We start from the raw sequence: 25,776 nt of genomic DNA on the forward strand, positions 1-25,776 counted from the left end.
AGGCGAAGAAGCAAAAACGGAGACCAGATTCGGGAGATTGGTGATGAGTTGTTTGGGCAAGAAGGAGGTGAAGAGCCTTACAGCGCTGAGTTGTGCAGGCCCAGGACCAGGCATGACTCCTGCAACGCCCGGTCTTCGGCTGCGGCAGCTGACCAATGACGCGATGGCCCGCCAGTGACAGCGGGCCGCCATTCGCTGGCTGGTAGCATCGTCCTGATCCCCGTCACACCACGGCGCGGCTCTGAGTCACCCTGCAGCCTACGACTCCCGGCCATGGCTGACTGGGTAGCGTACCTGCATGAATGATGTGACCACGGCCGGTGTATATAAGTCTTGCACGCCATCCTGCCTCTATGCCCGTCTCTACTGAGATTATTAGCCGCCTTTGCGGCTTTTCGCCCCGCCTCTCTCCCCTTACTGCTACTACAACAACTACAACTACTCTACTCTACGCAATCTCAGCATCATCTACTACACCTACCCTATTCTACACTACTACCGCCACCAAAAGACTCGAAAAAAAAGAGAAGACATGGGCAAACGTCACAACAGAAAGCGAACCAGAAGCCGTCCCAGGAACCGCAATAACAACAACAACAACAACAACCACAATAATCCTAATGCCAACAACAACCTGAACATTAACACGACACCAATCCACATCCGCAGCGAGTCTGTCAGCACCGCCTCTTCGACTCTCTCGCCAACAAGCTCTTGCTTCCAGCCCTCTGGCTGCCCGCTCGCCAACGTGCCAGCAAACCACTGGCAGCAGACATACACAGCATGGCAGATGCGCCTGCGAATTCAGCGGGAGCAGGAGCAAGAGCTAGAGCTAGAGACGCAGCGACTCCGCATCTTTGGTGGCTTACCGGAGGATGAGCGGTGTCTGATGGAACCCATGCTCAAAGTTGTCACGGATCTCTTCGACGGCTTCTACGACTACGAGGACCCTTGAACAAAAGCAGAAGGACAACGACCATAGAAGCCCCCGGGGAGCCATGAACCTGCATTCCACGACCTTTTTTACTCCACTCTCGTGCATCGCATGGCATGGCCACTTCCCCGACCCCACTTTTTTGGTGGGCTGGTCGCAGGGGGTGGGGGTGGTAGAGGCGGTGAGAGTACCACCTCGTTGTTACCACGCCTGTACACATACATACACGTCGTCTCTTTTGTGTATGTGTCTAGACCCTCGTGGCACGACCCGCATCCCCCCTCCCCCCCTTTAATGCGTGTCCCCAATAAATCACCCCTCTTCGTCGACAACACGACTCCACTGCTTTTTACTATCCGCTTTAGGGATTAAGCGTTAAGGATTCTTTGTCCCCTGAGGCGACCGACTCTTTTTTTCTTCTGCTTCGCTTCGCTGTTTTGGCCCAAGCACTACTACACACTCTTAATTTGAACGACATCCAAGTTTTCAACAACTCAGAACTTTTTTTTTTATTTATTTATTTAAATAATCTCGCCCAATCAGAATATTATAATTCCCCTCATGATTCGGGAATTAGCCAGGGGCGGAGGCGTGGGATACCATCTGGGCACGGACTCGTAGCAGATCCCCAGACAAAAGAGAGAGCACTTTAACTATATAGGAATTTTTCCCAACTCTTTCATCAAGGGTTTTTGGGCTTTCCTGAGTGCTCCCCAAAAAAGTCGGGATTGGTTCAACTATTGCTCAGCCCTAGGACTCCGTCTATTTTGCGCATGCGCGGTGGACATGGAAGGGAAGGAATGAAAGGAAAGGAAGAGAAGCAGCTAGATGCACGCTCTGGTGTCTGACAATCCCGCTCGAGTCCACCAGCTCGCGGGTTGCACATGCATCGAGCTTGAGCGTCGCTGCTTCGAGGAAGGAAGGAAGAAAGAAGAAGGAGACGGAGGAGGAAGGAAAACATCAAAGGGAAAGGGGGAGGGGGAATGCCATGTGTTAATTCTGGTCAACGAATCATGAGGGGGAAATCTGAATAATGGGGGGTTGTCGTTTCTGTGTGCTCTTCTGTTTTTTTCCAATCTACATCTCTCCCAGTTACAAACTTACATATTTATTGTCCAGACCATAATGACTGGGAAGGGAAGGGTTGAAGGTAATAGGTACCATGGTAAAATAAAACCGTGGTGGATGTTGATGAATCTAACGGCCGCTCTTTTTTTTATCTTTCATATAATAGCATCGAAAGTTTTAAATAAAATCCTTCTACCTCATCTTTACTGCTTTTGCTGCTGGGGCGTTGGGCTGATGAGTAGCAGCACTACTAACTGGTTTGCTTCCCTCATCCTCATCCTTTCTCTTACTCCCTTACTCACACCCACAGTGTCTGCATATGACCCGCTTAATTAACAACCCCCCATTTTGCTGATTAATACTCCCTCAACATGCCCGAGGCTTGGGTCCTAGACTCACCCTGTAAACCCACATGCGGACTGCAACCGTGCCTAGGAAGAAACAATACCCGCATACCCCCATGCTAAGCAGTAACAGTGTGTACATGGCTAGTAGGTCGGGGTCCTGGTTGTAGTTGTGGTTGTCCGTCATACTTTACTTGACTTGTAGTAGTATCGAGGCGATACCAAAAACGTGCAAGTCTGAATGCTCATATCGTGTGGTTACAAGACAAAGAAAGGAAAGAAGAAAGTGGCAGGGTTAGATAGCACAGAGAGGAATGTTGATTCAATTGATCAAACCATGTTACATAGCCAGATAAGTGGTATTGAAGGGATACTTATACGCCAGACTTGTGAAGAAGGAAAAAAAAAAAACCTCCTCTCATTTCAAACGTGCGTGAATGACATGGATGCCTAAAGAATACAAACAAAGTGAAATATGATAAGTAACCACCTATATTATCACAGAAAGGAAAGAAAGAAGAACAAGCATTGATACCGCAACGCCATTCTTTAACCCCCCCAAAGTACGCATTAAACCTCCCAATTCCAAAAACAGTGGTATCATATGAAATGAAGAATGGAATAAAACGTGACTTCCTCAAGTCTCCAGAGACTCCAAACAAGCGCGACGCAAGTCCACATGGACACACTGCCTACTTGATAGCAGGCAAGGCATCAATCTTGGCATAAAGCTCCTGCGGATCCTCAAAAACGTACCAAAGATCCTTGGGCACGCCCTTGAACGCCTTGTCGAACCGCTCCGGGCTATTCTTAGAGCCCTCATCCATCTCCGCAACGCCCGTGACTTTGCGAATGTAGATGGCGCCAATCCACTTGCTGCCAAACTTGCGGTAGGCCTCGCCGTACGACTCCGGGTCAGTTTGGGTCGAGTCGCCAATGAGGATGAACCTGCGCTTAGGGAACCATCCATAGACCTTCTCGATGCGATCGACCTTGTAGGCTTCGGTGCCTTGGGTCAGGTTTGCGAGGAAGCCGGCGAGGTTCATCCAGCTGGCGTCGCGCAGGATCATGGTGCCGTTGGGGTAGTACTGGTCGCGGAATTTGCGGAGGAAGGGGTAGAGGTTGTAGGGCGAGGCAGAGAGATACCAGAAAGGCGGGTTGTCGAGCTTTTGTACAATGTGCTTGTATAGCTCGGGCATTCCCTTGATGGGCTCTGGCTCCTCTGCAAAGGTAGTCGTCAGGATACCAACGGGCGAGGGCGTGAGCGTCTTCTTGATGGTGTCGTCAATGTCGGAGAGGACTGCCCAGCCCTTGGACTTGGCAAACGTAATGTTGAATGGAGTTGCAGTTGCGTCGACGGCCTTGAAGCTGGTGACTTGGCCGTCTTTGTAGTCGTTGCCGGGAATGGCCAGCTCGTCTACGCTGATGCCATCGCGACCGCTAGGGCCCAGTCTGGCGTTCAAACCCAAAAGATCAATCTCGACCGAGTGAGCAGGAAGGATCTGGTCGGCAAAGGGCTGGAGCCTGGTTGCGACGGTCCGCCTGGCCTGCTCATCGTCTGCAAGGCCAATCTTCTCGCTGACCCAAGCGACTATCTGGGAAAGGTCCTTGCCGCTGTCTTTGACGAAGTAGCAGGCGACAAACTCGGCCTTCCACCTTCCAAGGCGATTCTGGTAGGCGGTGTTGTCGAGGATCCAGACATAGTCGGTTTTTGAATTGACGGGGGAGTAGAAGGGGTTCTTGCGGCCAAGGTAGGAGGAGAGGTTGTCCTTGAGGGAGAAGCTGAAGCGGTTGGCGAGCTTAGGCATATCTGATTCAAAGGCGGCGAAGTTTGATCTTTCTCTGGTGATTCGCTCTTGTTCAGTTTCTTCAGTGCGCATGCGGGCACGGCCGGCCATTGCAGCAGCGGATTCAGGCGCCATTTTGTAGGGTGGTGGGGTTGTACGAGGACGGCGGATTGCTATGGTGGTTCAAAGGTCAGGAGGAGAGGGTGTTGCACGGGACAAAGGGGTGCAATGGCCATAGTCGCGGTCATATACTTTGAGCTAGCACTTGACCCTTCGGTTGTGAGTGGCTGTCAACAGGTGTCTCGCAGCTGGAGCGAATGCGCATGAGGAATGACGTCTAGCCAAGCCATGGCCGCCGCATAGGCTGGGGCATGATGGCCTGCCGAGGAAGCGCGTCTCAGATCCCTGCCTTGTGCTGCGATGCCCGCTGTAGAGCAGTAGTGCACTACTAGATATATAGCAGAGTAGCATGCACCCGTGTCCTACATCCAGGCACTATAGTCTGACAAGATAACCGTCCCGAATCTGAGGAGTCAAGGGAGCTGCAAACGTGGAGCTGGGTGCCTGGCTGTGTGTCATGGAGCAGCGAGTGACGCAGGTGCAGTCACAGTTAGGCTACAGATGGTGGACGGGTGGATCGGCAGGCAGCGAACTCAGCCGTGCGCCTGGTGGTGTAAGTGCATGCCGTACAAAGATACAAGAGTAGGTGTAGACACACGCGACTGCATCTTGGCTGACTCATGCGTGGCCAAAGAGGTGGCCACAGCCTACTCCGGCCGCCGCTCCAGATGCTGGGCAGAGTAGACGACTCGGTCAAGTTGGCAGTACACGTGTACACGTCTGTCTAGCGCTGGATGTCGCCATGTCCATCATGATGCCGTCTCGCGTAGTGCCTGGGGGTCCACTCTCCCTGCAGCCACCATGGTCGCTGTTTGTGCGTGTGTGTGCATGTGTGCGCCCGTGTCCAGGAACAAAGCTGGGCAGAGTATGGAATATGTATCGGGACCCATGTCCAGGGTGTCGAGTCGAAGCGCTTACTGTAATGCTCGGTCCTGCTCCATCCACAGGGTCCAATGAAGCCGACAATGGGGCCGTGGGCGTGCATGTCGACAAAGAGCGGTATTGCTTGGCAACACCCTCCGCCCTCTGGGACGCGTACTACTACCGTCTAAGGCGGTGATGGTGGCTGTCAGACGTGGTTAAGGACGCTGCACAGCCATCAACAGCCCATTGCCACACCTTGTACGCGGCCGTTTACGTCGCCCACCCTCACCCGTCTGCGCCTCTGCCATGGCTCGGGGCCAAGTCATATCTTACCTAGGGACATCCGCCCGCGCGGAGCAAAGCGCGCCTGTGCTGGAGGCCTCATCATCTCTTTCTTACTGCCCACACAACCACCACAGGTCCTGTATTCCGTCCATCCATACATATTGCCTGGGCCCTCAGCCCTCCAGCCTCCCAGCCACTCTGTGCTGCTAGTTTGCGCCTTGCCTTGACATCATCCTGCCCTCGCCTCCACACACACACACCCCCACATCGGCCTTTGCTGGATATCGCCGCCATGGAGCTTAAGAAGCGCCTCAACCTGGGCAGCCTGATGCGCAAACGCCCATGTTAGTCGCGCGCCGACACTCTGAGTACTGCGTTAACACACACACAGCCGCGCCGCCCCAGGACAGCGTCCCTGTAGACCCTGACGCCGATACGCCAGAAGCAAATGCTGCCAGGGGCGTGGTAAGCCACCTCGTCTCGCCAACGCTTGTCCGCCCAAGCTAACAGCAACCAGAGACTCTTCTGCGAGTCTGCCGCTGCTAACTCGGTATGTCTTTGTCTGCACATGGCTGTCCCCTCCCCCACTGACCATGCCGCGACGAATAGGGCGAAGAGGTGCTCCACCTGCCCACCATTGTCGAGTCCGCCGTCGCAAGCCCAGCTGCTGCATCCGCCGCCGCCAGACAAATCCGCACCTTCCTCTCCAAAGAAAACTACACCCGTCCCCATGTCCAGTACAATGCCATTATGCTCATCCGCATATTGTCCGACAATCCGGGTCCCTCCTTTACCAAGAACCTTGACAAGCCATTTGCCGACACGGTGAAGCACCTCTTGCGCCATGGACAGGACCCCAGCGTTGCGCAAATCACAAAAGAGACGCTGGATGCCATGGAGCGCGAGAAGTCCTACGACTCCAACCTAAACACGCTCTTCGCCATGTACAAAAAAGAAAAGGGGCTCATGGCCAATGCCGCAAAGCAATTCAGTCCCCGGACGCTCAATGCGCCAGGATGGTCCGGCTCGCAGAACATACAGGGCGGCTTCAGCTCTGGAAGCAGCAGATCCAATTCCAAGACTTTGCCCCCGCCCACAGAGCTGGCAGGCCGCATCGAAGAAGCGCGCACATCAGCGAAGCTTCTCCTGCAATTCGTGCAATCGACCCCCGCCAACGAGCTGCTAAGCAATGAACTGGTCAAGGAGTTTGCCGAACGCTGCACCACCGCTCAACGGAGCATACACGGCTACATTGCCTGCGACAATCCGCCGCCCGATGACGACACCATGCTCACACTCATTGAGACAAACGAACAACTCTCTCTCGCTGCCTCCAAGCACCAGCGCGCAGTGCTCCAGGCGCGCCGCGTCATGGGTGCCTCGCCCTCACCCCCAGCTCCAAACGGCAATGTCCCAGCTGGTGTGCCTCCTCAGTCATACACGCCACCCCAGATCAGCGCCCCCACATTACCTCCTGCAAATGTGACAAGCACCCAGCCGCTCACCTCTCCCTCTGGCACCTACAGGAACGAAGAGACGTCGCAACCAAAGCCGAGCGCGCCAGAAGAGAATCCGTTTGCCGATCACTATACATCTCCATACACATCTCCACCCGCCCCACCAAACCCAAGAGGAACAAATGATTATGGTGGCTCGCCCGACTCGTATCATCCTGGCTACCAGTCGACTCCATCTTACCTGGGCCGACAAGAGAGTTCTGCCAACAACCTAACCATGCATGGTGCTCAGCCACCGATTGCCGAAGAGGATGAGCATACGCGACCACGGGCCGAACGCCCACGAACGCCCGAGGGCAACGTGCCGCAGCAGCAAGCCCATGACGTGTCGCCGGTTGCAGAGCGTAACACAATAACGTACAGATACTAGAAGTGCCGTGAGGGATGTGATCATGGATTGGTTAGCGGACGTGCTGATGTGGGGTACTAGCGTACCGCCCGAGTACCCACACATCTGACCGGAGACGTCCGTCGCTTTGAAATCACGGCGCGTACATATTTTTGCCATTATGAGCACATTTTGATAACTTCATTTGACCGCATCGTTGACAGCGTAGTTGTTTGGAAAGATACCATAGTTTGTGTTTTTTTTTGATCTGGTTTCGGTACATATTCTACCTAGAGGTGCACTTGCTTTGCCCTGCCCCGCATGATGCATGCTGCAAGTCCATAGGGCGCGCAGGGCCGGTGACCTAATGCCAGACGCCATCGTAGTTAGATTCCTAAGCATCTCGTGCACCTCACGCGTTCCTGTGCTGCATCAATCACGCAATGCGCACCGCACCGCTCCCAGCTCGCCTAACCAGCTCAGATGCGATACTTGCCTCATTCCTGCCTGTGCAGGGGCGACGAGCCGGGGGAGCCTCGCAAACCATCCCCTCCAATCTGGAAGGCAAGACCCGACACAACCCCCACTGGGGCGGAACAAGGACCGCGCCTAGCGCAAAAAGATTTAGAGCAGCCGTCATATTGAAGAGATAATAATACACTACCGAAATACCTTGCCGTCCCCTTCACTCGAATCCTACCCGGTCCATCTCTCCTCTCTCTCTCTCTCTCCCTCTTCCTCATGGCATACTGCTACAACAGTCCATGGCTCGTTCGTTCCCAAAATGCGTCGACACGGTGATCATCGGTATGCGCCCGAGTGAATAGCATTTGCGGACCAGACACTGATTACAAATACAGGCAATGGCCCATCTGCCCTCATCCTCTCCTACATCCTGCATGGCCATATTCCCTACTACGCCGGCGGCCATCATGACGCCATTCTCGACGCAAAACTCCAGAACGCGCCTAACCTTCTCCACCTAACCCCAGATCTCTACGCGCATTTTCTTTCCTCGCTTCGCTACTCGACCCAGGCGCTACCCGTCAATACGCTTCTCGATACCCTCATTCGCCCAAATGCCGACACTGAGTTGAATCCCAAATCATGTATTGAATGGCGGTACGAGCCTGACAAGGCCATCTCACATCTTGCTATTGGAGACACTGTACATGCAGGAGGGCAGTGGGCCGAAGATTCGCCCTCTGCGAGCGCCGACATAGGCACGCTAAGTTATGCCGAACAGCTTAGCCTACCAGGTTATTCATATGCAGACCATCTGGCTAGAACCAGCAAGACAGACGAGGCGGAATTCATACGTCCATCAAGGACTGAAGTCGCTGACTACCTCAAGACCTATCCAGATGCGGTAGGCATATCCGACTGCGTGCTCACGGGGCTCAAGGTCGACAACGTATACCGCACCGTCAAGGGCTTCTCAATCGGCAGTCTCGGAATACGATGCAGGCATCTTGTGCTAGCATCTGGCATCTTCACAGTCAACATTCCACCTCCGCCACTGCTCTCACCCATCTCACAACTCGATTTGCCCGAAGCGCCATTACTCGTTATTGGATCAGGATTTTCCGCTGCAGACGTCATCATTTCGGCGCCGCCAAGACGTAGGATCATACACGTCTACCAGTGGAATCCTGAAAAGCGCCCGTCTCCACTCCGAGGGTGTCATCATACTGCTTATCCCGAATATGCCACTGTGTATCGCCAGATGAAGCTTGCAGCAATTGCATCTTCGAAAAAGAGCAAATCTGGACGGCCCGCCTATGCAAGGAGAAGATCAAGCGCCTTCCAGCAGCGAGACTGGACGCTTTACGAAGGCCTACCTGGCGCAGAAGTTGTTGGTGCGTATAGGTCTGGGGATGTGGCCAAAGTAGAACTGCGGTTACCGTCGGGTGACATTGTTACGCGTGAAGTAGGTGGCTTGGCCTATGTCGTTGGAAGGCGTGGTACACTCGACTTCTTGTCCCCAGCGTTACAAGCTGAGGTTCTAAGTGCACCTGACAATATCCCGGTCGAATTATCGTCGGAGAACCTAGTCTCGGGTCGCACGCTTCGCGCAAAAGCTGAAACAACCTCGCTCGAAGTAGCTCGGGATGTTTTTATTACCGGAAGCCTTACAGGCGACTCTCTGATTAGACACGCAGTCGGTGGCTGTGTTTTCGCAGCTGGTCGCATCCTTGGAGCTATACCAAGCATGTACCCCACTGACAACACCCTCTCACCAGCTTCATCAACACCTCGGTCTGCATCTCCAGTGTCCAACTCGGACGCCGAAGCCGCTACGTCGGAAACTGGTCTTAGTCCACAAAGACCACGGACAGGGCAACGAACACCTTCTGAATTGACAAACGGTCATGAAGACTTACATCTTGACCGCCGGAAGCTTTTCCGTGCTGTCGAGACGGCACATGCGGAGAATAGGTCTTGGGTTGATTCTGGATGGTGGGCTGGTGGGCTGGGGCTGGGGGGGCCTGGAAGGTATTAACGTTTAAAAGTTTGGTTTTGAAATTGCTGCTCGCATTACATACCCAATATAATGCAATATATACGTTTGCAACCATAAGCTTGACTTTATACTCGAAGGACATCAAATTCTGATTATGCGGCAAAAAAAATCAACTGCATGTTTGAGCACCAGCCTCTTTGCAGACGTAGAAGCTCAATTTCTGATGTGGGCGTCGCTTGATTCGAAGAGAGAGAGAGAGAGAGAGGAATGCGGTCCTGATACCACGGTGCATCATTGTCCAAAATATTTGGACAATATTGCTTTTGAGTCAACAAGTGCAAGCCCTTGATGGACAACGGGAGCTCAGCGCCCCCCCCCCCCCCCAAAAAAAAAAAAGGGGGGGGGGAGGGGGGCAGCAAGCTTCATGACGGCTAGTAGTGAAGAATTGAATTGCAGCGCAAACACGTCAACATTGTCCAGCAGCACGACTTCATCTTTTTGTTGTTTTTTTTACACTTCCCGGGTGGTGACTTCACCCGAAGCTAATCTTACTTGCATCGGTATCCCCTGCAAGCAATTCTCCGTCTCAAGTGTTCATTTTTTTTTCTCGAAAAGATGGCTTGCGTCGTATTCGCTTGCATGGCTGCACTTCGTGCCTGACCATCCATCCCTATGAGTCGCCCCGCTTCTTCTCCGCAGGTTGGGTGATTTGCATGCGAACAATTCCTCTGTGAAATCATCCCCAGGTCCAGAAACGTCATAATCGGGGGAGTTGTTCAAGCCTCTGCCGCGGCTTTTATCCGGGTGTGATCTGAGCGTGTCTGATGGGAAGATCGTGGTTGTTTATGATTGCATCTCAATACTTAGAGTACTTTTGTAGACAAAAGGTTATTTATTCTATAGTATTTACTCTTTACGTTCCTGTCAACAATATGCAAGCATTTGCGCAAATCCTACTAAGAAGCTTAGCCAACTGCGAAGCACTTCCAAGCGTTTGATCCGCAGATTCAAGCCTTTTTACTGGATTAGCCTCGGGTGAAACTAACCCGGTCAGCTTCCATAGCACAGTTCTGCAGTTGAGCTCATTTCGGCGACTCATATTCATCCGCAATAAACTCTGGCAAACGTAAAATACAACATGGATGCAACGATACACCTCAACTGTTATCTTGCAAATGAGACACGGGAAGTTTTTACAGCATGATTGCTGGAAATTCAAATGCGTGAGATTCAAAAAAATATCCGCTAGTCGTAACAGTCGTATCAAGTAACTACCTGACTCTTTAATCACGTGCTGCGTCAAATATACATTACTTCTTTCATGCACAGCATGGTCGCACTCTTGTCTTAACCATACTTAATAAGGCGTATTGGCCTTTCGGACAGCCTCCCAGTTCGTGACACTCTGGCCTGTCGTGGTTCCAGGATGTTCATGCTGACCATGAATGGCACGATTACCGTCAACGCCTCCAGCTCCAGTGCCAAATTGTTGAGCATTCATGGGCAAGCCTGTGTGCGGCTCAAGTACGGTAGAGTTGTGAGTAAGATCACTGGTGGGGTGGGCACCGTATACACCGTGACGCGTTTCGCTGTGGCTGAAGTTAGGTTTGACCTGGAAACGCTCCTGGGGATACAACATAAACTCACCGGTCGCCGCTTATCGAGTAGGGATCACCAATTGGCCCATCAGTACCTACATGCTGTCTCTTTCCTACAGCATATGGGTTGCTATGGTGAGATTTTTCGAGAACCTCGCGTGCAGGATGACCTTTTGGTGGATCCTTGTGCAAAAGGTGTCTGCCTTTCCAGCGGGGTGAATCTGGGTCCTCGCTATCCTCTTTGGAGTGCCTTGGACTGTAGTCTTTTGATTGGCGCGGCGAAGACTCTGGGCTTGCCGACGATTTCTCTTTCCTGGATTTATCACGGTGCAAGAAGCCCAACAATCTGTGCTTTTTCTTTTCTTCCGTCTCATTTTCCTGGTCAAAGTCCCTGTCACGATGATGTTGTCCCTTCTCGTGGTCGAGAGATGTCTTCTTGAGATAATCATTGGATTCACGACGGTCTTGATCCTGATGACGATCATGGGCGTATGCTGCGCTGCCGAGTCCTGCTGCTCCCACAGCACCACCTAGAAGGGCAGCATTGCGAGTGTCGTGTCCTTCGTGGACTGGATCCTGAACAGCACCATAGGATTGGATATCAGGGTCTTGGACGTGTGTGTTGTACGGCGCAATGGTGCCCTGAGTGGGATCCGATGCATAAGTAGGGCTGTCACGCAGAGGCCAGGAAGTCTGTGAAGTATCCTGGGTGGGATAAATAGGCTGAGAAACTGGTCCTCCCTGCGTATGTGAAGCATACTCTTCGTTTTGGCGGAGTGACAAGTCTTGAGCATCATGAGCATGCGGCTCGCGAGTGTAAGCTCCAGCACCCAAGGCGACGCCAGCCAAGCCAGCACCAGTGAAGGTGGCATTCCTGTTGACATGGGCATTTGGGTCTGTTCGGTTGACATAGCTCAATATGGTAGGGTTGTTGTAGTCATATTGGCTCCTAGGCGCAATGGAGTTGGAGGCTCGAGCACTGGAAGCAGTAGGATCGTACCGCTGCTCAGGCATGGATGCATCAAGCTGCGTCATCTTATGGCTACCATACACATCCACTGCATCCTGAGCCCCATGACGAGTAGCACCGACACCAGCTAGAGTAGTGTCGCGAGAAAGATTGTGTGATACTGGAGGGCCAGATATGGCTGGATCACTGTCATAGTGGGCCTTGGCTTGGGGATTAAAACGTTGCTCCTCCATCTTGAGTTTGTCTCCCAAAACACGTGGGTCGAGTCCCTTGCCACTGTACGGTTGGGAGTCTTCATACAGTAGTGAGCTGCTTTCGGTATCCCGAGCTTTGTGATCTTTAGATGCTGCATGAGCTCCTAGGCCCGCGGTTCCAGCAAGAAGACCACCAGCGATTGCAGCATCACGGGTATGATGGTTGTCACCAGCAGACTTTGGTCTTGGCTCTTCAAGTGTTCCGGTGTGCCTCAGCTCGTGGGTTCCAGTGGTAGAAATAGGATCCACAGGGTGCTCCTCCGAATTTGAGACGGTGACCACAGAGGGAGCTTGAACTGGTTCACTCGCATCTGCGTGACTGGATGTTGATTCTATTACAGGATCATAATCCAGAGACAGGCTAGACTCGTCACTTGGCGTAGCAATATATTCGCCAGGAATATGTCTATGTCGCGACTCAAGCCGTGGGATGATTGGGCGTTCACACTCGCCAATAGGTTCAGTCGTGGGAAGAATAGTTCCGTTGTTGTCAGTCTCCAGTCTCTTCTCTTGAGTGGATGATGTAAGCAAAGAAGAACCAGAAGCGACAGCAGTAGCTGCGGTAATTCCTGTAGGATGGTGGCTAGATTCTGGCTGGCTCGAAACATCCGAGGCCATTTGAGTCTACGTGATTGTTAGATTTTTGTCTAGCCAGATCGAACAAATATCTAAGTGGTGTACGTACAGTGGCTGGTGGGACAGTCGTAGACGATGCAGTAATCGACGGACCATCTCCGTATGTAGCTTGACGAGGTTCAGCGCCTTGATGTTTGACATTGTTTTCTTCGGACTTGGAGATGGCGTGGGAGGCTCCGAGAACAGTTGCGGTAGCTGCCGCTCCAGCAAGTCCCTCACGTCCATGACTTCCATGGCTTGAGCTTTCCTGTGGGTTAGATGTCACACCGCCAGCAAGCGGAAATGATCGATTAGTGTCAGTAATGTAACTCTCCTGACGCAGAGTATTCTCGAAGGGTTGCTGTTCGTCCGCGTAGCTGGGAACAGCAGTGCTAGCTGGCGGGTTATCAACTACACTCGTCTCTAAAACCCCTAGTCAGAACGTCGTGGTTGAAACTGGTATATTGAGAATCAAGGAAGAATCTACGTACGGGGATGTGTTTCAGCCCCTGCACTTGGCTGTACACTTTTGCCTTGAGTCACTCGGGCAGCGCCAGGACTTCCACCTCCGACTACTTGGTCCCCGGCAATGTTGCTTTTAGTGGGATTGTGCATTGACATGGCTGCATGTCCTTGGGATTCTGTCGGACCAAAACCAATGACTCCGCTCTTGATGCTGGCAATACTAGCCTCTTGAGTGTGACCATGTGGGTGAGCATCGGGACGAAAAGTTCCTGCAGGAGACGTGCCGTTGTTGACTGGGGATTGTGCCTTATCAGTGTCGAGTGGGCCATTTGCGCCGATTTGCTCTGGTTTCCCATGAAGTTTGTGACCTTGGAGCCGTTCCAAAGTACCTGGCTTGGCTAACTCGGTATAGGGAGCACCAGAGGTAGTTTTGATGTTGTAGAGCGGCTGACCAGGAGGGGCATGTTTGCCTTGGCGGCTGCTGGAAGTTTCATTGTGGGTGGGGGATTGCTGACTGTGTCTTGTGTTAGTGACACTGCGCCGGTGGAGTGATGAGAAAACAGACGTCTCGTTGGTGGATGCAGGCTGATGAGGGTCATGAGTGACGTCCTGACCCTGGTCCTTTTTGTGTCCGTGACTGACGACGGGTTAGCTATGGGAGATGACGGCGGCGGCGGCTGCTTTGTCTACGCACAGGACGTTCTTGATCTTGTCCATGTCGACAGTGGTGGGCCGTGTGTTGGGCCAGGGTGTGAAGGATGGTGGGCTTCAATGCTCGGAGGGATTCAAGGGTCAGCACAAGCGAGGAAAGCAAATTACCAGAATAGTGGTATTAATTGTCATGAGTCGACGGTGGGAGAAACAGGGCACAGCTGGTGAGGTCAAGTCATGACGATGTTTGGTGTTTGGTGTCGAGCAGGCCGACGCCTATGAGGTCATTGCCGGGGTAGGTGGGTAGGTGCAGCGGCTAGAGGCGCGCCTGCCAATCACGACGGCGGCTCCGACGGCTGTGGTGATGCAGCGATGGGTATGTAGGCCAGGGCGCCTACTTGTGCTTGCCATTTGCAGCGATTGTTGCGCCGGCTGGGCGATGCAGCGCCCCAAGGGTGACTGCCGCTACTGTTCAGCGCTGGGCTGCACCCGATTACTGGGTGTGGGCGTGCGTGTGTCTGTGTTACCGTCCATGGGGTAAAAAAGGAGAGCATGGGATTTGAGGGATGCGGGGCGGCGTCATGTTAGTGAGCCGTCCGTCCGGTGCAGGTCGAGTGCGGTCCAGCTCAGTCGACTGTCCATCCCAGCACGGCCTTGTCCGGCGCGACGTGAACGACCAACCGTGGAAACATTGTGTGTAGCCGTGTCAGGGTGGCACTGATGTCTCGTAGAGGTTACATTTGGCTGTTACGGCCACCACCAAGGGGCGTATGTGTACAATGCACTCTCGGCCGTACTGTGTTAAATTTGCAGATAGAGGAGGTACTCTGGATATTCGTCTCCGCACCACACATGCAGCAGATGGGCGATCTTCAGCCAACGCGGGCGCGCAAAGTCGATCTTGACAGCGGCTGCAGGCGGACGACGGGCGCAGCAACAGCAACAGCAACAGCAGCAGGACGGAGCATCGACTCGACACGAGGCCGGCGGCTCGGAGGGTGGTAGGTTTGGAGAGGGCTTGGGCAAAAGCAATGCGCGAATTACGGGCAACAGTGGCAAAGGCATGGCTGCATGGCCAACGGCAGTTCACCCCCCCAGCGGCCTAGCGCTCACGCCGCAGCCAGTCTGGCCCACAGTCGAACGATGGAAGAGTGGAAATGCTGTCGGCCGACGGCTTCCGACCGCCTGCGCATTTCGCGCCTGCCTGCCTTTCTAGAAAACTTCTACCGCCAGCCCCTCGCTTGCACCCTCACCCTGGCCGCCCTCCCACGCAACCCCCCCCTTCTCCTTCGCTTCTCCCAGGCTGGCCCAGAGGTGCTGCCGGCCCTGGTCACTAACCTCCCCCCCGGCACCGTCGCGTCAGTAGCTCATCCATACACCACCTGCGCTGCATCCATTCATACGTTAGAGTGCAGCCGGCCAAGCGCGGCGCCCCTCCGCGTTTTCTTCTAGCTTCGCCCTGCCGCCCACCCGCTGCCCGTCATACACGGGCTTGGGTGCCATCTGCTCTGCTACAGCTATAACCCCCTCCGCTTCCCCAGCCTGCAACTGCAACCGCCTGACGAGGCTCTCGTCCCAGTCCCAGTCCAGTGTCCGTCCCAGTCTCTCCATCTGTGGTCCGCCCTCCAATCAGGCCTAGGGCCCCCTCAGCGTCTGTGTCACGCCCCCCACACCGAATCAGCCTCACTACGCCCGACATCATATCGCTTCGCCCTTCCGACGGCCTTCTTCTTCGGCGCACATCCCCTCCCTCCACACCCTCCCACACCACCACACAGTAATCTAATCACCCCATCCGCCCACAATGCCCGGCCACCTACGCACAAGGTTAAAGCGTGTCCTCACGGCTGGCTCCCACAGGATCGCAAAGCCAGAAGAGCCAGAGTCCGACTTCTACAAGCCTGGAGAGAAGATGCCTCCGCTCAAGTACCGCCGTGCCGTCGACCCAGAGCACAAGAAGAAGCTCGAGGCCTTTAGCTTTTCGACTGCATGGCGCCGACACAGCAACGCCTCGCTCTACTCACCCATGGGAAGCAGGCTTCCCAGCCGTCGGAGCAGCTTTAGGCGACGCAGCCGCAGCCGCAGCATGCACCGCAGCAGAAGGGGTAGCTGTGCCTCAGACTACGACCCCGAGTCTGAGTGGGTAGATAGCGGCATTGGTGCCAGCATTGCTGGCGACGACAGGCCCGCCAACATCAAAGAGGCATCCGACGACGAAGGTGACGTCCTGAATGGTATGTGCAACGCCTCGTCGACATGGCAGATGGCATGCTAACCTGGCCTAGTCGGCCTCTCTCGCAATCCTACCGAGGATCCTCGCGATGCTCGCCGCAAGCAGTCACAAGGCGCCATTCGAACTAGCGATGGCCGCCAATCATCGAGGCCTGCTACTGGATCAGATCGCACCCGCCAGGCTTCGCAGCCATTTTCGGCCGAAGAGCTCGAAATGGCGCTACAGAGATCACACCTCGAGGCCACCAAAGAAGAATCGGACAAGAGCGCAGCAGAGAGTCCATTTGAAGACTTTGACGACCCCAGCCCATTCCTGAGACCGCGCGGTGGATCCATCTACGTGCCATACAACGGCCAAGGAACTCCGCCAAAGCTGCCCTTTTGGGGCACCGCCTACCCTTCATGCGACGACGAGCTATCGAGCGGCCACTTTTCCAGACGTGCATCAGTATTCCTCTCTGCCGAGGGATCGAGCACGCCACAATACGAACGCAGCGGGTCCTTCTTTGTGCCAAAAGACGCCTCGGGGCTCTCCCAAGCGCGCCGGGCCTCAGCCTCCAGCTCCGACGAGGACGAGTGCGTATGCCCGCCTCCTGCTCCTGCTCCTGAGGAGCCGAAACGCAAAATCCAGCCCTGCGCCCCGTGTGACGCCGTGGCTGCCATTCTCGCCAGACCCGACTAATGCCTGCATCCACCTTTACCTTTTCTTCACTGTCAATATTTGATGCGTCTGAACTATTCTTGCCATTGCATTTCCCTGGCGTTATTTCCATGTAAGAACCCTCGGACTGGTTCCATGTCTTGGTGCTGGGATTTGGCATTATTTCTTTTGGTCTACTACATGCATTGGGTGGGACTTGTCCTATAGAATCCATTGACTATGATTTTCGGCATTTCGTCATGTCGACGGAACTTTCGACATTGCTTTTTCTTACCATCATGAGATGGTATGGTTTTTTTTTGTGCGGTAATTGGCCGCTTCTCCCCCAAAAAATGCACTTTGGAACTACAGGCGCATGCATACGCAATAGTCGAGAATGAACAAATCTACTTGTGCATATCAAGGGTTATTAATGGCATGTCTAATGATCGCCCGTGTTGTTTTTTGTTCCGAAAGTTAAATTTGTTTTGCAGCAGCGGCAGGAGGCGTGCGATCAGGGACCTTGGGGTCTCGGGAGCTATCACCCACGGGCGTTGGTACGGGTGCGGGCACCGAGCCTCACTCGCACGCGCTGATTGGTCGCCCATCTTTTACACTGCCTGCACACACCACTAACCCCCAATGACCGTCAAACACGCGCTTTGTAACCCCCATGCCACACACGCGTCGCATTGCGTTATGCTCTACTCTCACCGCGATTGCTCAAGCAGTCCGTCACCACTCCCTTTGCGTCTTCGTTTGTTTTTCGAGGCGGTAAAAACTGAACAGCAACAGTGACAACAAACGACGTAATGGATGATGATGCTGTCCGCCCGCCCGCTCTTTTTGCTCACCGAATCGTTGCATCATCGCCCTTGGGGTTAACCGACTGGCCATTACGTCTTTTCCAGCTCAAGCCACGCTCGGCCCTTCTTTCTCCACTGCTCAGTCCCACACGTGCGTGGGGTAACAAGACCCAGTCGTCGGCACGAGATGGAAGGGAAAAAAAAAAACTCGGACACGGCGCTATTCCCCTTTGTGCCCTTGTGTCCTGATAGCAAAGCCCGTTCTACTACTACTTGCTCACATCTTACCAGGGCATCTTGTTCAGAAGCCGATGGGCAACTAGGGTCTTTTTTGAACTAAAGCACCCTCAACAAGAAATTGCCCGTACCCGCTAACCCTCTGTCATGTTACCTCTGTTAGTGCATGAATCTCGTTAAAAAAAAACAGATGCGGGACGAATCGCGAGCCAGAGAGAGAGAGCAAGAGAGGGACGGAATGTGCTTTCTCCGTTCTTTCCGCCCTCCCGTACATATTTCTGGCCTTTGCCACAAAAGCTGCAAGGCCCAAAAATGGCCACATCAGGTACGGCCCGGGCGTTCTCGGCATTATCAAGAATCGGCATACCAAGATAAAACCCCTACATGCATTATCATTTTTCTCCGCATTACATGCTCCAAGACATCAGAAATTTTCATTACTCGCCGCGTCTTGTGTGTGTGTGTGTGTGTGTGTGTGTATGTGTGTGTGTGTATGTGTGTGTGTGTATGTGTGTGTGTGTGGTTGGCTCTCTATCCTCTCTCTCTCCCTCGCTTCCCATTCTTCCCCCCTCACCTCCTCCCTTATTGGGGGCATTGGCATGAACATTGGCAGGCATTGGCATTCCGCCCATGGCATGACATGACATAACAAACCCCCCTCAACCCTTTTCTGTGTATTGCATGCATGCTTGCGGCGTGTGCAGCCTCATGCGTTTTTTTTTCTCTATCTCTCTTAATGCTTGCACTTTGGGCATGCGGAATGGCCAGGGCGGAAGCGAGGCGCTTCCTCTTCCTTACTTACAAACTTGGCCCGCAAAGGCAACTAGTGTAAAAACGGACGGTATGCCCCACTGAGTAATGAGGGCCGCCCATCAACGGCTTACCGCTTTGGGATATCACACACCCAGGTCACCAGGTGGGGGGGGGGGAGGGGCGTTAAACTTGCTCGCCACTTTGTAAAAAAATTCGTCCATGTTTCAACGTGTTTGTTTCCGATCGAATGGGATAGGGTAGTCTTGTTTTTCATGTGTGTGCATGTGCGTGTTCGTCCGCTCTGACCCGCGCGAGGTTTCTCGGTATGCGGGGGGGAGGAGGCTTGTTGCTAGGCGTAACATGGGGGGGTGAGGGCAAGTGTGGAGAGGGGAAGATCCTTGCGGGAAAAAGGTTATCGTATTGGGATAGAGTGTTGTAAAGTGAGGCTTTTGTTGATCTTTTTTGTGTACAGAGAGTTTGAGTGTTCGTGTTCTTTTTATGGTGTTTCTCTTTCTTGTCCTCTTTTTTGTCTTTTGCGCCAGAGGAAAGAAGAAATAGGGTCATACTGCTATTTTTATCGCACCCCGTGGAATCACTACGACTATCAATCTTTTCTCTCTCTTTGATTTCGCTATTTGTTTCGCGTTTTGAGTTTTTTGACTTTGTTGTTTCTTGCTATGCGAAATGAATGAGCCCTCATGATTGGCCATGGCGCCGATGTGTTTTTACCTAGTTCAGCGAATGAGCTTGCAGCATCGTGACATACTCGCCCACAATACTGTTATGTCATTTGCCAAGTATAGCATCTTCTCGACACCTTGTAATGACTATCGCTAATTTAGTGTGTTGTTGTTCGCGTGATTGGTTCGAGATGTCGGTGCAAGGCATTTTGCAGTGGTGAGTTGAGTGCTGTTGACTGGCTTCAATAGTCTCTGTATAGTTCTCGCATCCGGTTCTCACCGACATGAGACAGCAGAATGTAAAACACAATACATGCGACTATATCAATTTAAGATTTGAGATACTTGTGTGATCTGCTGTTTGTCGTGTATCCTTTTTAACTGTCGAGGTCGCTAAGCTCCATGTTATACGTGATCAAGGATACACTTCCCTCCCTCGGCCTAGGTCAGCGTGAGATAGTTACGAGGTATACCGCAAGATAATGCTATGAGGCTTCAATTGAAAAAGACTGACTATGACAGGTATAATAATATATATATCTTTGTACCCCTGTTGTTTTCAGTTCTGCTATTCCCTCCATCATTGTTACTATAGAGGTAATGCTTCTTGGCGGGATGCCAATTACGTAATCTTCGGTCCTGAAAGATCATCACCTTCTAACGTGGATGCTGGCTGGCCTTTAGTGCTCTTATCCCTGTCGAGGAGATAATTCTTCTTGTTACTTGCAATAACGAGGTCGTGGATAAAGGGAAGGGGCATTTCGCTCCTTTCTGAGCTGAGTATACTCATAGATCATGCACGGGTCCCAATCAGGTGTAGTAGACCTATTTTGTAGCTAGCTCGAACCTTTTAATCCAAATTCCTATTAGTCACTTGGTAAATATAGATATGCTCTTCTAATCTAATACGAGCAGGTTGACTTCGCCTATCTCCTTCATAAGCGTTCATAAAACAGTTTCAGGCCACCTAAAAGACATCTTTGATGGCGTTTAGATCATTGATAGAAAACCGAAAAGAAGGGGAGAATGATTTTCATAGGAGAGGGTGAGAATGAACACTGGACGGTACTATGGCGGGCAGATGCGTTTGGTATAAGCAACTGACACATCTAAGATTTATTGCTTTGACAGGAACCACCCCTGCATGTTCCGTCGTAGTTAGAACTAGGTCTTACCTGCGTACAACCTCATCCCATATTATAGACCGTCACCTCTGGGTCTAGAAGTTGATCCATGTCTTGGACATGTTTCTCCCACCTCGATACTTGCGCTGGTGCTATGTCTTTACGTCAATATCAAGGAAAACACCTGATTAATCGTACTTGATACCTCTGCATATTTGTTTCCCTGTTATTCTGCTTCACCATAGCTACACTCTATAGGCTTATCACTGATCAGTCTAGGCCGAGCGTATCAATCAATTCGGGTAGATACAGAGGCTGTCATGGTGTAGATTAGTAATTGGTCGGTGGGATCTCAACAAAACCGATCTGATGAAGCTGACACTCCCTGGATCGAAAGCATCGTGGGTACATCTAACTCTTATCATGTCACGAGTTAGTGATGAAGACGCCACGACCTTACCTCACTCTGCTTTCATAGCCAAACTGGGCGAAGCTGGGTCTTCCATAATTATTGATACTCTCAATCTGACAAAATCTTCAAAATGCAACTCCACTTCGTCTCTATTGTCGCTACCAGCATGCTCTTGTTTTCTGGCTTCGCGACAGCCCAGACGCAGCTCACATGCCACGGAGCCGATATCATCTCTGGCGGTCCATGCACTCGTGGCTCCGGCGCATCATGCCAGTGTAACTCTGGTGGTTGAACGTTTGCTGGGAATTGCAATGGCCAAGGCGTAAGTTGATATCTGTGTAGGATTTTGCCACGCAAAAAGAATACTAATATGACAATAGGGATGTCAGGTCAATACAATTAAAAAATCGCCCAACGGCCGTCGCAGATATTAGAGTATGCGGAGTTTATTCTGCTTGCATGGGAAGGGGTTTCAATTCCAGGAATGCGTAGTCTTTGGTTTCATGTCAGTTTAATTTGCATCAACGGTGCGACTTGCCACTTCTATCTATAGTTTGTGGGGTTGAATCTCATGAGATGATAAGCATATGCGGTGTTCATTTTTGGGGCAGATGTGTATTTTCGTCACTGAATTTAACATCAACGTTTCATGCTACCAGTAAGGTAGGCCTCAACACGAAGTAAAGTAAATTTCAAATCCCAATTAATTACGAAACGGAAGTATTATTGTGTGGATTTTATCATCGTCCTCTGATTATTAATTATATGCAGACATACTGAAACATGCGAGAAGATTATCTGGCATACCAGGTCATCTGAAACTACCACGCGATGCGTGCAATGGGCCCATTTGGCCACATCCTAACAGCCAACTTCCTCATCTCATCCATAACTATAATACCGAGCGCCAATGGTAGTGGAATGAGCCAGAACTCTATTGGTACTGAAGCAGTACCAAATAGGTTCTGTATGCCTTCAACCTCCGTTACAAAGATAGCAATGCCCAAGCTGATAAGAATACCTGCAGCGAGCCAAGGATTGCGGCGTTCTTTGCGGAACGGGTCGGCCTGTAGGATGCTGAGGCGCTTGTTGCGGATAGATAGAATATTGCCCCATTGTAAAATGACAAGAGTGACAAAGTAGACGCATTGTCCGACAGTATTGAAGTAGTTGAGTTCGTCCATGCTGTACCCATAGAAACCGTCTGTATACTTTTCGTAGGCAAAGAAGAGGGCGGAAGCAGGTATCTTTGCATGACGCCACATGTAAAGGAAGAACATGGAATGCGCGCAGACAGTCTGCATCACTCCAATGAAGAGATATGACTGTATGTAAATCTTGACGTTGATGAGATGATCGCGTTTGGTGTCTCGGGGAGGTAGCGAGAGAAGATCGAACTCCTCACGTTCCATGATAAGGGAGAGCGAGCAGAAGAGATCCGTGAAAACACAGATGATGATCATGAGAAACGAGCTCAATGGAAGGGGTACTCCAAAGAAAACATTCAGGATGACAGGCCAAATTTCAGACCAGGACCCTGCAGGTAAGAGATATCTGTGCCAATGAGTCAGTCACGTATTGTCTTGCTAGAGTCGATGGACTTACCCAATAACTTTCTGAAGGTTCTGAAATACCAGTCGCCCAAGACGAATACCATCGATGATTGAAGAAAACTTATCCATCAGGACCAAGTCGGAAGCTTCCAGGGCAACATCAGAACCGGACACGATAGCGATACCTACATCGCTAGCACGAAGGGCAGGGGCATCATTAACACCGTCTCCAGTCACAGCGACTACATTTCGACGTCCCTTGAGCTCATTGACAATGCGCAATTTCTGTTCAGGTGTTGTGCGCCCGAACACAATTTCCTCGTATTGACAAACCACGTCCCAATCAGCGTCGCTCAGATCGCCAAGCTGTGTGCCCTCGAGAAGTAGAGATTGGTTTCCAGAGCTACTACTCACGGTTTTTGCAGTCGCCACATCTCCAGAAGCATTGCGATCTACGATGTCCGCTATTGTGTCCGGTTCTCTGTCACTAGAAAAGATACCGATTCGCCGGGCGATTGCAGCTCCCGTGAGACCAAAGTCGCCTGTAACCATGAAGAATCTAATACCGGCTCTCCGACACGTTGCAACAGTTTCAGCTGATTCTGGACGTGGAGGGTCAAGGATGCCCAAAATGCCAATGATAGTTAGGTCAGTGAGAGCGTGCTCAGTAAGTTCATCCGAAAAGGCGTTTGAGCGCAGGGATGCAACTGGCTTATATTGCCGCTGGCAGAGCATGATAACACGTTCTGCATTGCGCGAAAGCTTCTCTTGTGCCTGGGATAGAAGGCGTCGCGCTTCACTGTCTAGTGGTTGGACAGTGTTTGTGTGGAATGACAGCCAAGAGGAGCATTTTGGGAGTAGCACATCGGGCGCGCCTTTGACAAGAACTAAATAATCTGGCTTTTCCGATTCTTCGCTTTTCTTTCCTTGTTCGTGTAGCGAGAGCATCCATTTATTCTTTGAGTTGAATGGGATCGAAAAGACGCGAGGGAAAGTCTCGTGGAGAGAACGCCCCAGCTTCGCCCCTTCAGCAAAACGTAACACAGCTCCATCGGTCGCATTGCCTTGAATGGCTCTTTCATTTACGGGCAATTGAATAGTTGTAGGATCGAACATGGCGTCGTTACATAAGATGGCGGCCTTATGGAGGTTTTGCAAAGCTCCTGGACAGCTTTCAGAAACGAGTATAGGTGCAAGGTCCTCCGCAGACCTCAGCTCGTCCACAAATCCTATTGAAGTTACCGTCATTTTGTTCTCAGTGAGAGTGCCCGTCTTGTCGGAACATATGACGTTGACACATCCGAGAGTCTCAACTGTAGAGAGTCCCTTGGGTAAGACATTGGCACTCTTCATGCGTCGCGCTACCATCATGAGCGTCAGCGCTACGCCAACGGGCATGCCCTCGGGAATGAATGCGACGACACAACCCATGACGTTGTTGAGCATGGCGACGACGGAGAGGAAGCCCTTGTGGTCTTTTCGTAACCATCCGACCCAGACGAACAATAACCTTTTGTACGGTCAGCTTTTTCCATGGATAATCTAGTTTTCAAACTTACAAGAGTGCAAGGAATACTGTCAAGCCTACGATAATGTAGACGAATCGGCTGATCTCGCGTTGGATAAGAGTAGGCTCTTCCTTGACTCCAGACGTCGCCTGCGCGATACGACCCATGACGGAATTCTCTCCTGTCAACACAACAATGCCAACAGCGCTGCCATTGACTACCATAGTTCCCATGAAAGAAATATTGCGAGACTCGAGGAAGTTTTCGTCTGTAGAATCGAGCGCACCGTCTACTTCCTCGGCTTCTCCCGTTATCATCGAACGATCGAATCGTACATCGCCCGAAGTGGTCAACAAACGCATGTCGGCAGGTACTTTGTCGCCGATGGAGATACGAACAATGTCACCGACAACTATATCGGTAGAAGGAACTTTGACAAATGAGCCGTCGCGGAGGACCATTGCATCCGAGGGAAGCAGGTCCAAGATTGACTGCATCGTTCGCTTCGTCGACCAATCTTGGAAGGCTGAGAAGCAGGCCTGAAGGAGGATGACGATGAGCACTAAGATGGCCAGGCCCAGGTTATACGCTGCAGGGTGAGGGTCTCCCAAAGGCCTCCAGCATATGAAGAAGATGATGACTCCAATCCATAGCACTGAGCAGAAGCCTCCAAATACATACCAGAAGATTTTCCGCCACATGTGTTCGGGTGGGCTAGGGATCGCATTTTTGCCATCGCGCTGAAGGCGTGTAGCAGCCGCCTCTTTGCTGAGACCCTGCTTCTCAAAGACGTTGAAGCGGTCGCAGACGCTCTTCGCACTCAGTGTGTGGTAGTCGAGTTGCCCAAAGTAATCGCTGTTCGCGTTCTTGGTATCGCCGGTATTTTTCAATGGCGGGTCTCTTGCTTTGGCCTTGCTTTCGCTCACTTGGATGGAAAGCGTGCGGAACTCGATAGGGATGCCAGATATAGAGTTTGTACGACTTCGAACACTCGAAATGGAACCTTGGCTTCTGCTGCGCGATTGGCGGCGAACGGTTCTACCGTCTGAACGGCCCCTCCCGGGATGATTGACATCCTCCCAAACAATATGGGTCGTTCTCTCTTGCTTCTCGATGTCGTTTATATCTCCGGTGGGTTCGTTCTCTTCGTGATCGTCAGGCACATTGCCCTTACTGGGGGTCATTGTTGAGGATGCTCTGTGGGCTAGGCCGACAGTATAGTGTGGCAATGCACCTCAGAAAGAGCCTCCTAGGAATGGAAAGAAAAAAGACGCAAGCCTGTTTGTCGGATTCTGCAATCGTGATCAAGCGCGATCAAATAAAACAGGACTCTCATCTTACAATGAAAGGCTTTGTGGCCTAGACTAACGGCAATCGTTGAATGAAGCTTTTGCTGTCATAGCGGCCCGTGGCTTAAGTCACAAGCTACACCAAATGGTTTTACCATCAACGGCCCGAGTCGTATGTGGCCAACCAGCTTGATGCGCTTCTACGCGTCATCAGCCCAAGAAAAATCCCTCATAGTAATACACCAAAATCAGCCGGTGTGGGTTGAGCCAATTGAACA

At 52.0% G+C, this 25,776-nt stretch overlaps 6 protein-coding genes across 6 annotated transcripts; 3 read left to right on the top strand and 3 right to left on the bottom strand.

Annotated features, from left to right (window-relative positions):
- Positions 1 to 362: 362 nt before the first annotated feature.
- PSV08DRAFT_260288 (uncharacterized protein) lies at positions 363 to 1,443 on the top strand. Its single transcript, XM_014219938.1, has one exon. The coding sequence runs from the start codon at positions 533 to 535 to the stop codon at positions 953 to 955; it is 423 nt and encodes a 140-aa protein (XP_014075413.1). The 5' UTR covers positions 363 to 532; the 3' UTR covers positions 956 to 1,443.
- Positions 1,444 to 2,647: 1,204 nt separating this feature from the next.
- PSV08DRAFT_398346 (uncharacterized protein) lies at positions 2,648 to 4,403 on the bottom strand. The gene has a single exon (XM_014219939.2). The coding sequence runs from the start codon at positions 4,266 to 4,268 to the stop codon at positions 3,039 to 3,041; it is 1,230 nt and encodes a 409-aa protein (XP_014075414.2). The 5' UTR covers positions 4,269 to 4,403; the 3' UTR covers positions 2,648 to 3,038.
- A 1,341-nt stretch (positions 4,404 to 5,744) lies between these two features.
- On the top strand, positions 5,745 to 9,752 carry PSV08DRAFT_406821 (uncharacterized protein; the record flags this gene model as incomplete). The annotated part of the gene is made up of 5 exons (XM_066093751.1): positions 5,745 to 5,867; positions 5,920 to 5,952; positions 6,012 to 7,220; positions 8,009 to 8,054; positions 8,108 to 9,752. The coding sequence occupies 5 exons, from the start codon at positions 5,745 to 5,747 to the stop codon at positions 9,748 to 9,750; spliced, it is 3,054 nt and encodes a 1,017-aa protein (XP_065950041.1).
- Positions 9,753 to 10,903: 1,151 nt separating this feature from the next.
- On the bottom strand, positions 10,904 to 14,403 carry PSV08DRAFT_358393 (uncharacterized protein). Its single transcript, XM_014219942.2, has 6 exons — positions 14,308 to 14,403; positions 14,179 to 14,250; positions 13,640 to 14,127; positions 13,219 to 13,571; positions 11,359 to 13,157; positions 10,904 to 11,300 (listed from the first exon to the last, which is right to left on the bottom strand). The coding sequence occupies exons 1-6, from the start codon at positions 14,328 to 14,330 to the stop codon at positions 11,069 to 11,071; spliced, it is 2,967 nt and encodes a 988-aa protein (XP_014075417.1). The 5' UTR covers positions 14,331 to 14,403; the 3' UTR covers positions 10,904 to 11,068.
- Positions 14,404 to 15,829: 1,426 nt separating this feature from the next.
- Positions 15,830 to 17,553, top strand: PSV08DRAFT_260356 (uncharacterized protein). Its single transcript, XM_014219944.1, has 2 exons — positions 15,830 to 16,498; positions 16,550 to 17,553. The coding sequence occupies exons 1-2, from the start codon at positions 16,069 to 16,071 to the stop codon at positions 17,176 to 17,178; spliced, it is 1,059 nt and encodes a 352-aa protein (XP_014075419.1). The 5' UTR covers positions 15,830 to 16,068; the 3' UTR covers positions 17,179 to 17,553.
- Positions 17,554 to 21,851: 4,298 nt separating this feature from the next.
- Positions 21,852 to 25,393, bottom strand: PSV08DRAFT_193768 (uncharacterized protein; the record flags this gene model as incomplete). Its single annotated transcript, XM_014219945.1, has 3 exons — positions 21,852 to 22,702; positions 22,754 to 24,211; positions 24,261 to 25,393. The coding sequence occupies 3 exons, from the start codon at positions 25,391 to 25,393 to the stop codon at positions 21,970 to 21,972; spliced, it is 3,324 nt and encodes a 1,107-aa protein (XP_014075420.1). The 3' UTR covers positions 21,852 to 21,969.
- Between the last annotated feature and the right edge of the window lie 383 nt (positions 25,394 to 25,776).

This window comes from Bipolaris maydis (assembly GCF_028858645.1).
Source record: "Bipolaris maydis strain C4 unplaced genomic scaffold PSV08scaffold_1, whole genome shotgun sequence".
NCBI classification, from domain to species: domain Eukaryota; kingdom Fungi; phylum Ascomycota; class Dothideomycetes; order Pleosporales; family Pleosporaceae; genus Bipolaris; species Bipolaris maydis.

Excerpts from the sequence above, each read along its gene's own strand:
- PSV08DRAFT_398346 (XM_014219939.2), bottom strand. The coding sequence starts at position 4,268 with ATGGCGCCTGAATCCGCTGCTGCAATGGCCGGCCGTGCCCGCATGCGC.
- PSV08DRAFT_358393 (XM_014219942.2), bottom strand. The coding sequence starts at position 14,330 with ATGGACAAGATCAAGAACGTCCT. Across the intron at positions 14,251-14,307 it reads GACAAGATCAAGAACGTCCT|TCACGGACACAAAAAGGACC; the intron begins GTGCGTAGACAA and ends ACCCGTCGTCAG. Across the intron at positions 13,572-13,639 it reads AGGGGCTGAAACACATCCCC|AGACGAGTGTAGTTGATAAC; the intron begins GTACGTAGATTC and ends TAGGGGTTTTAG.
- PSV08DRAFT_260356 (XM_014219944.1), top strand. The coding sequence starts at position 16,069 with ATGCCCGGCCACCTACGCACAAGGTTAAAGCGTGTCCTCACGGCTGGC. Across the intron at positions 16,499-16,549 it reads CGAAGGTGACGTCCTGAATG|TCGGCCTCTCTCGCAATCCT; the intron begins GTATGTGCAACG and ends AACCTGGCCTAG.
- PSV08DRAFT_260288 (XM_014219938.1), top strand. The coding sequence starts at position 533 with ATGGGCAAACGTCACAACAGAAAGCGAACCAGAAGCCGTCCCAGGAAC.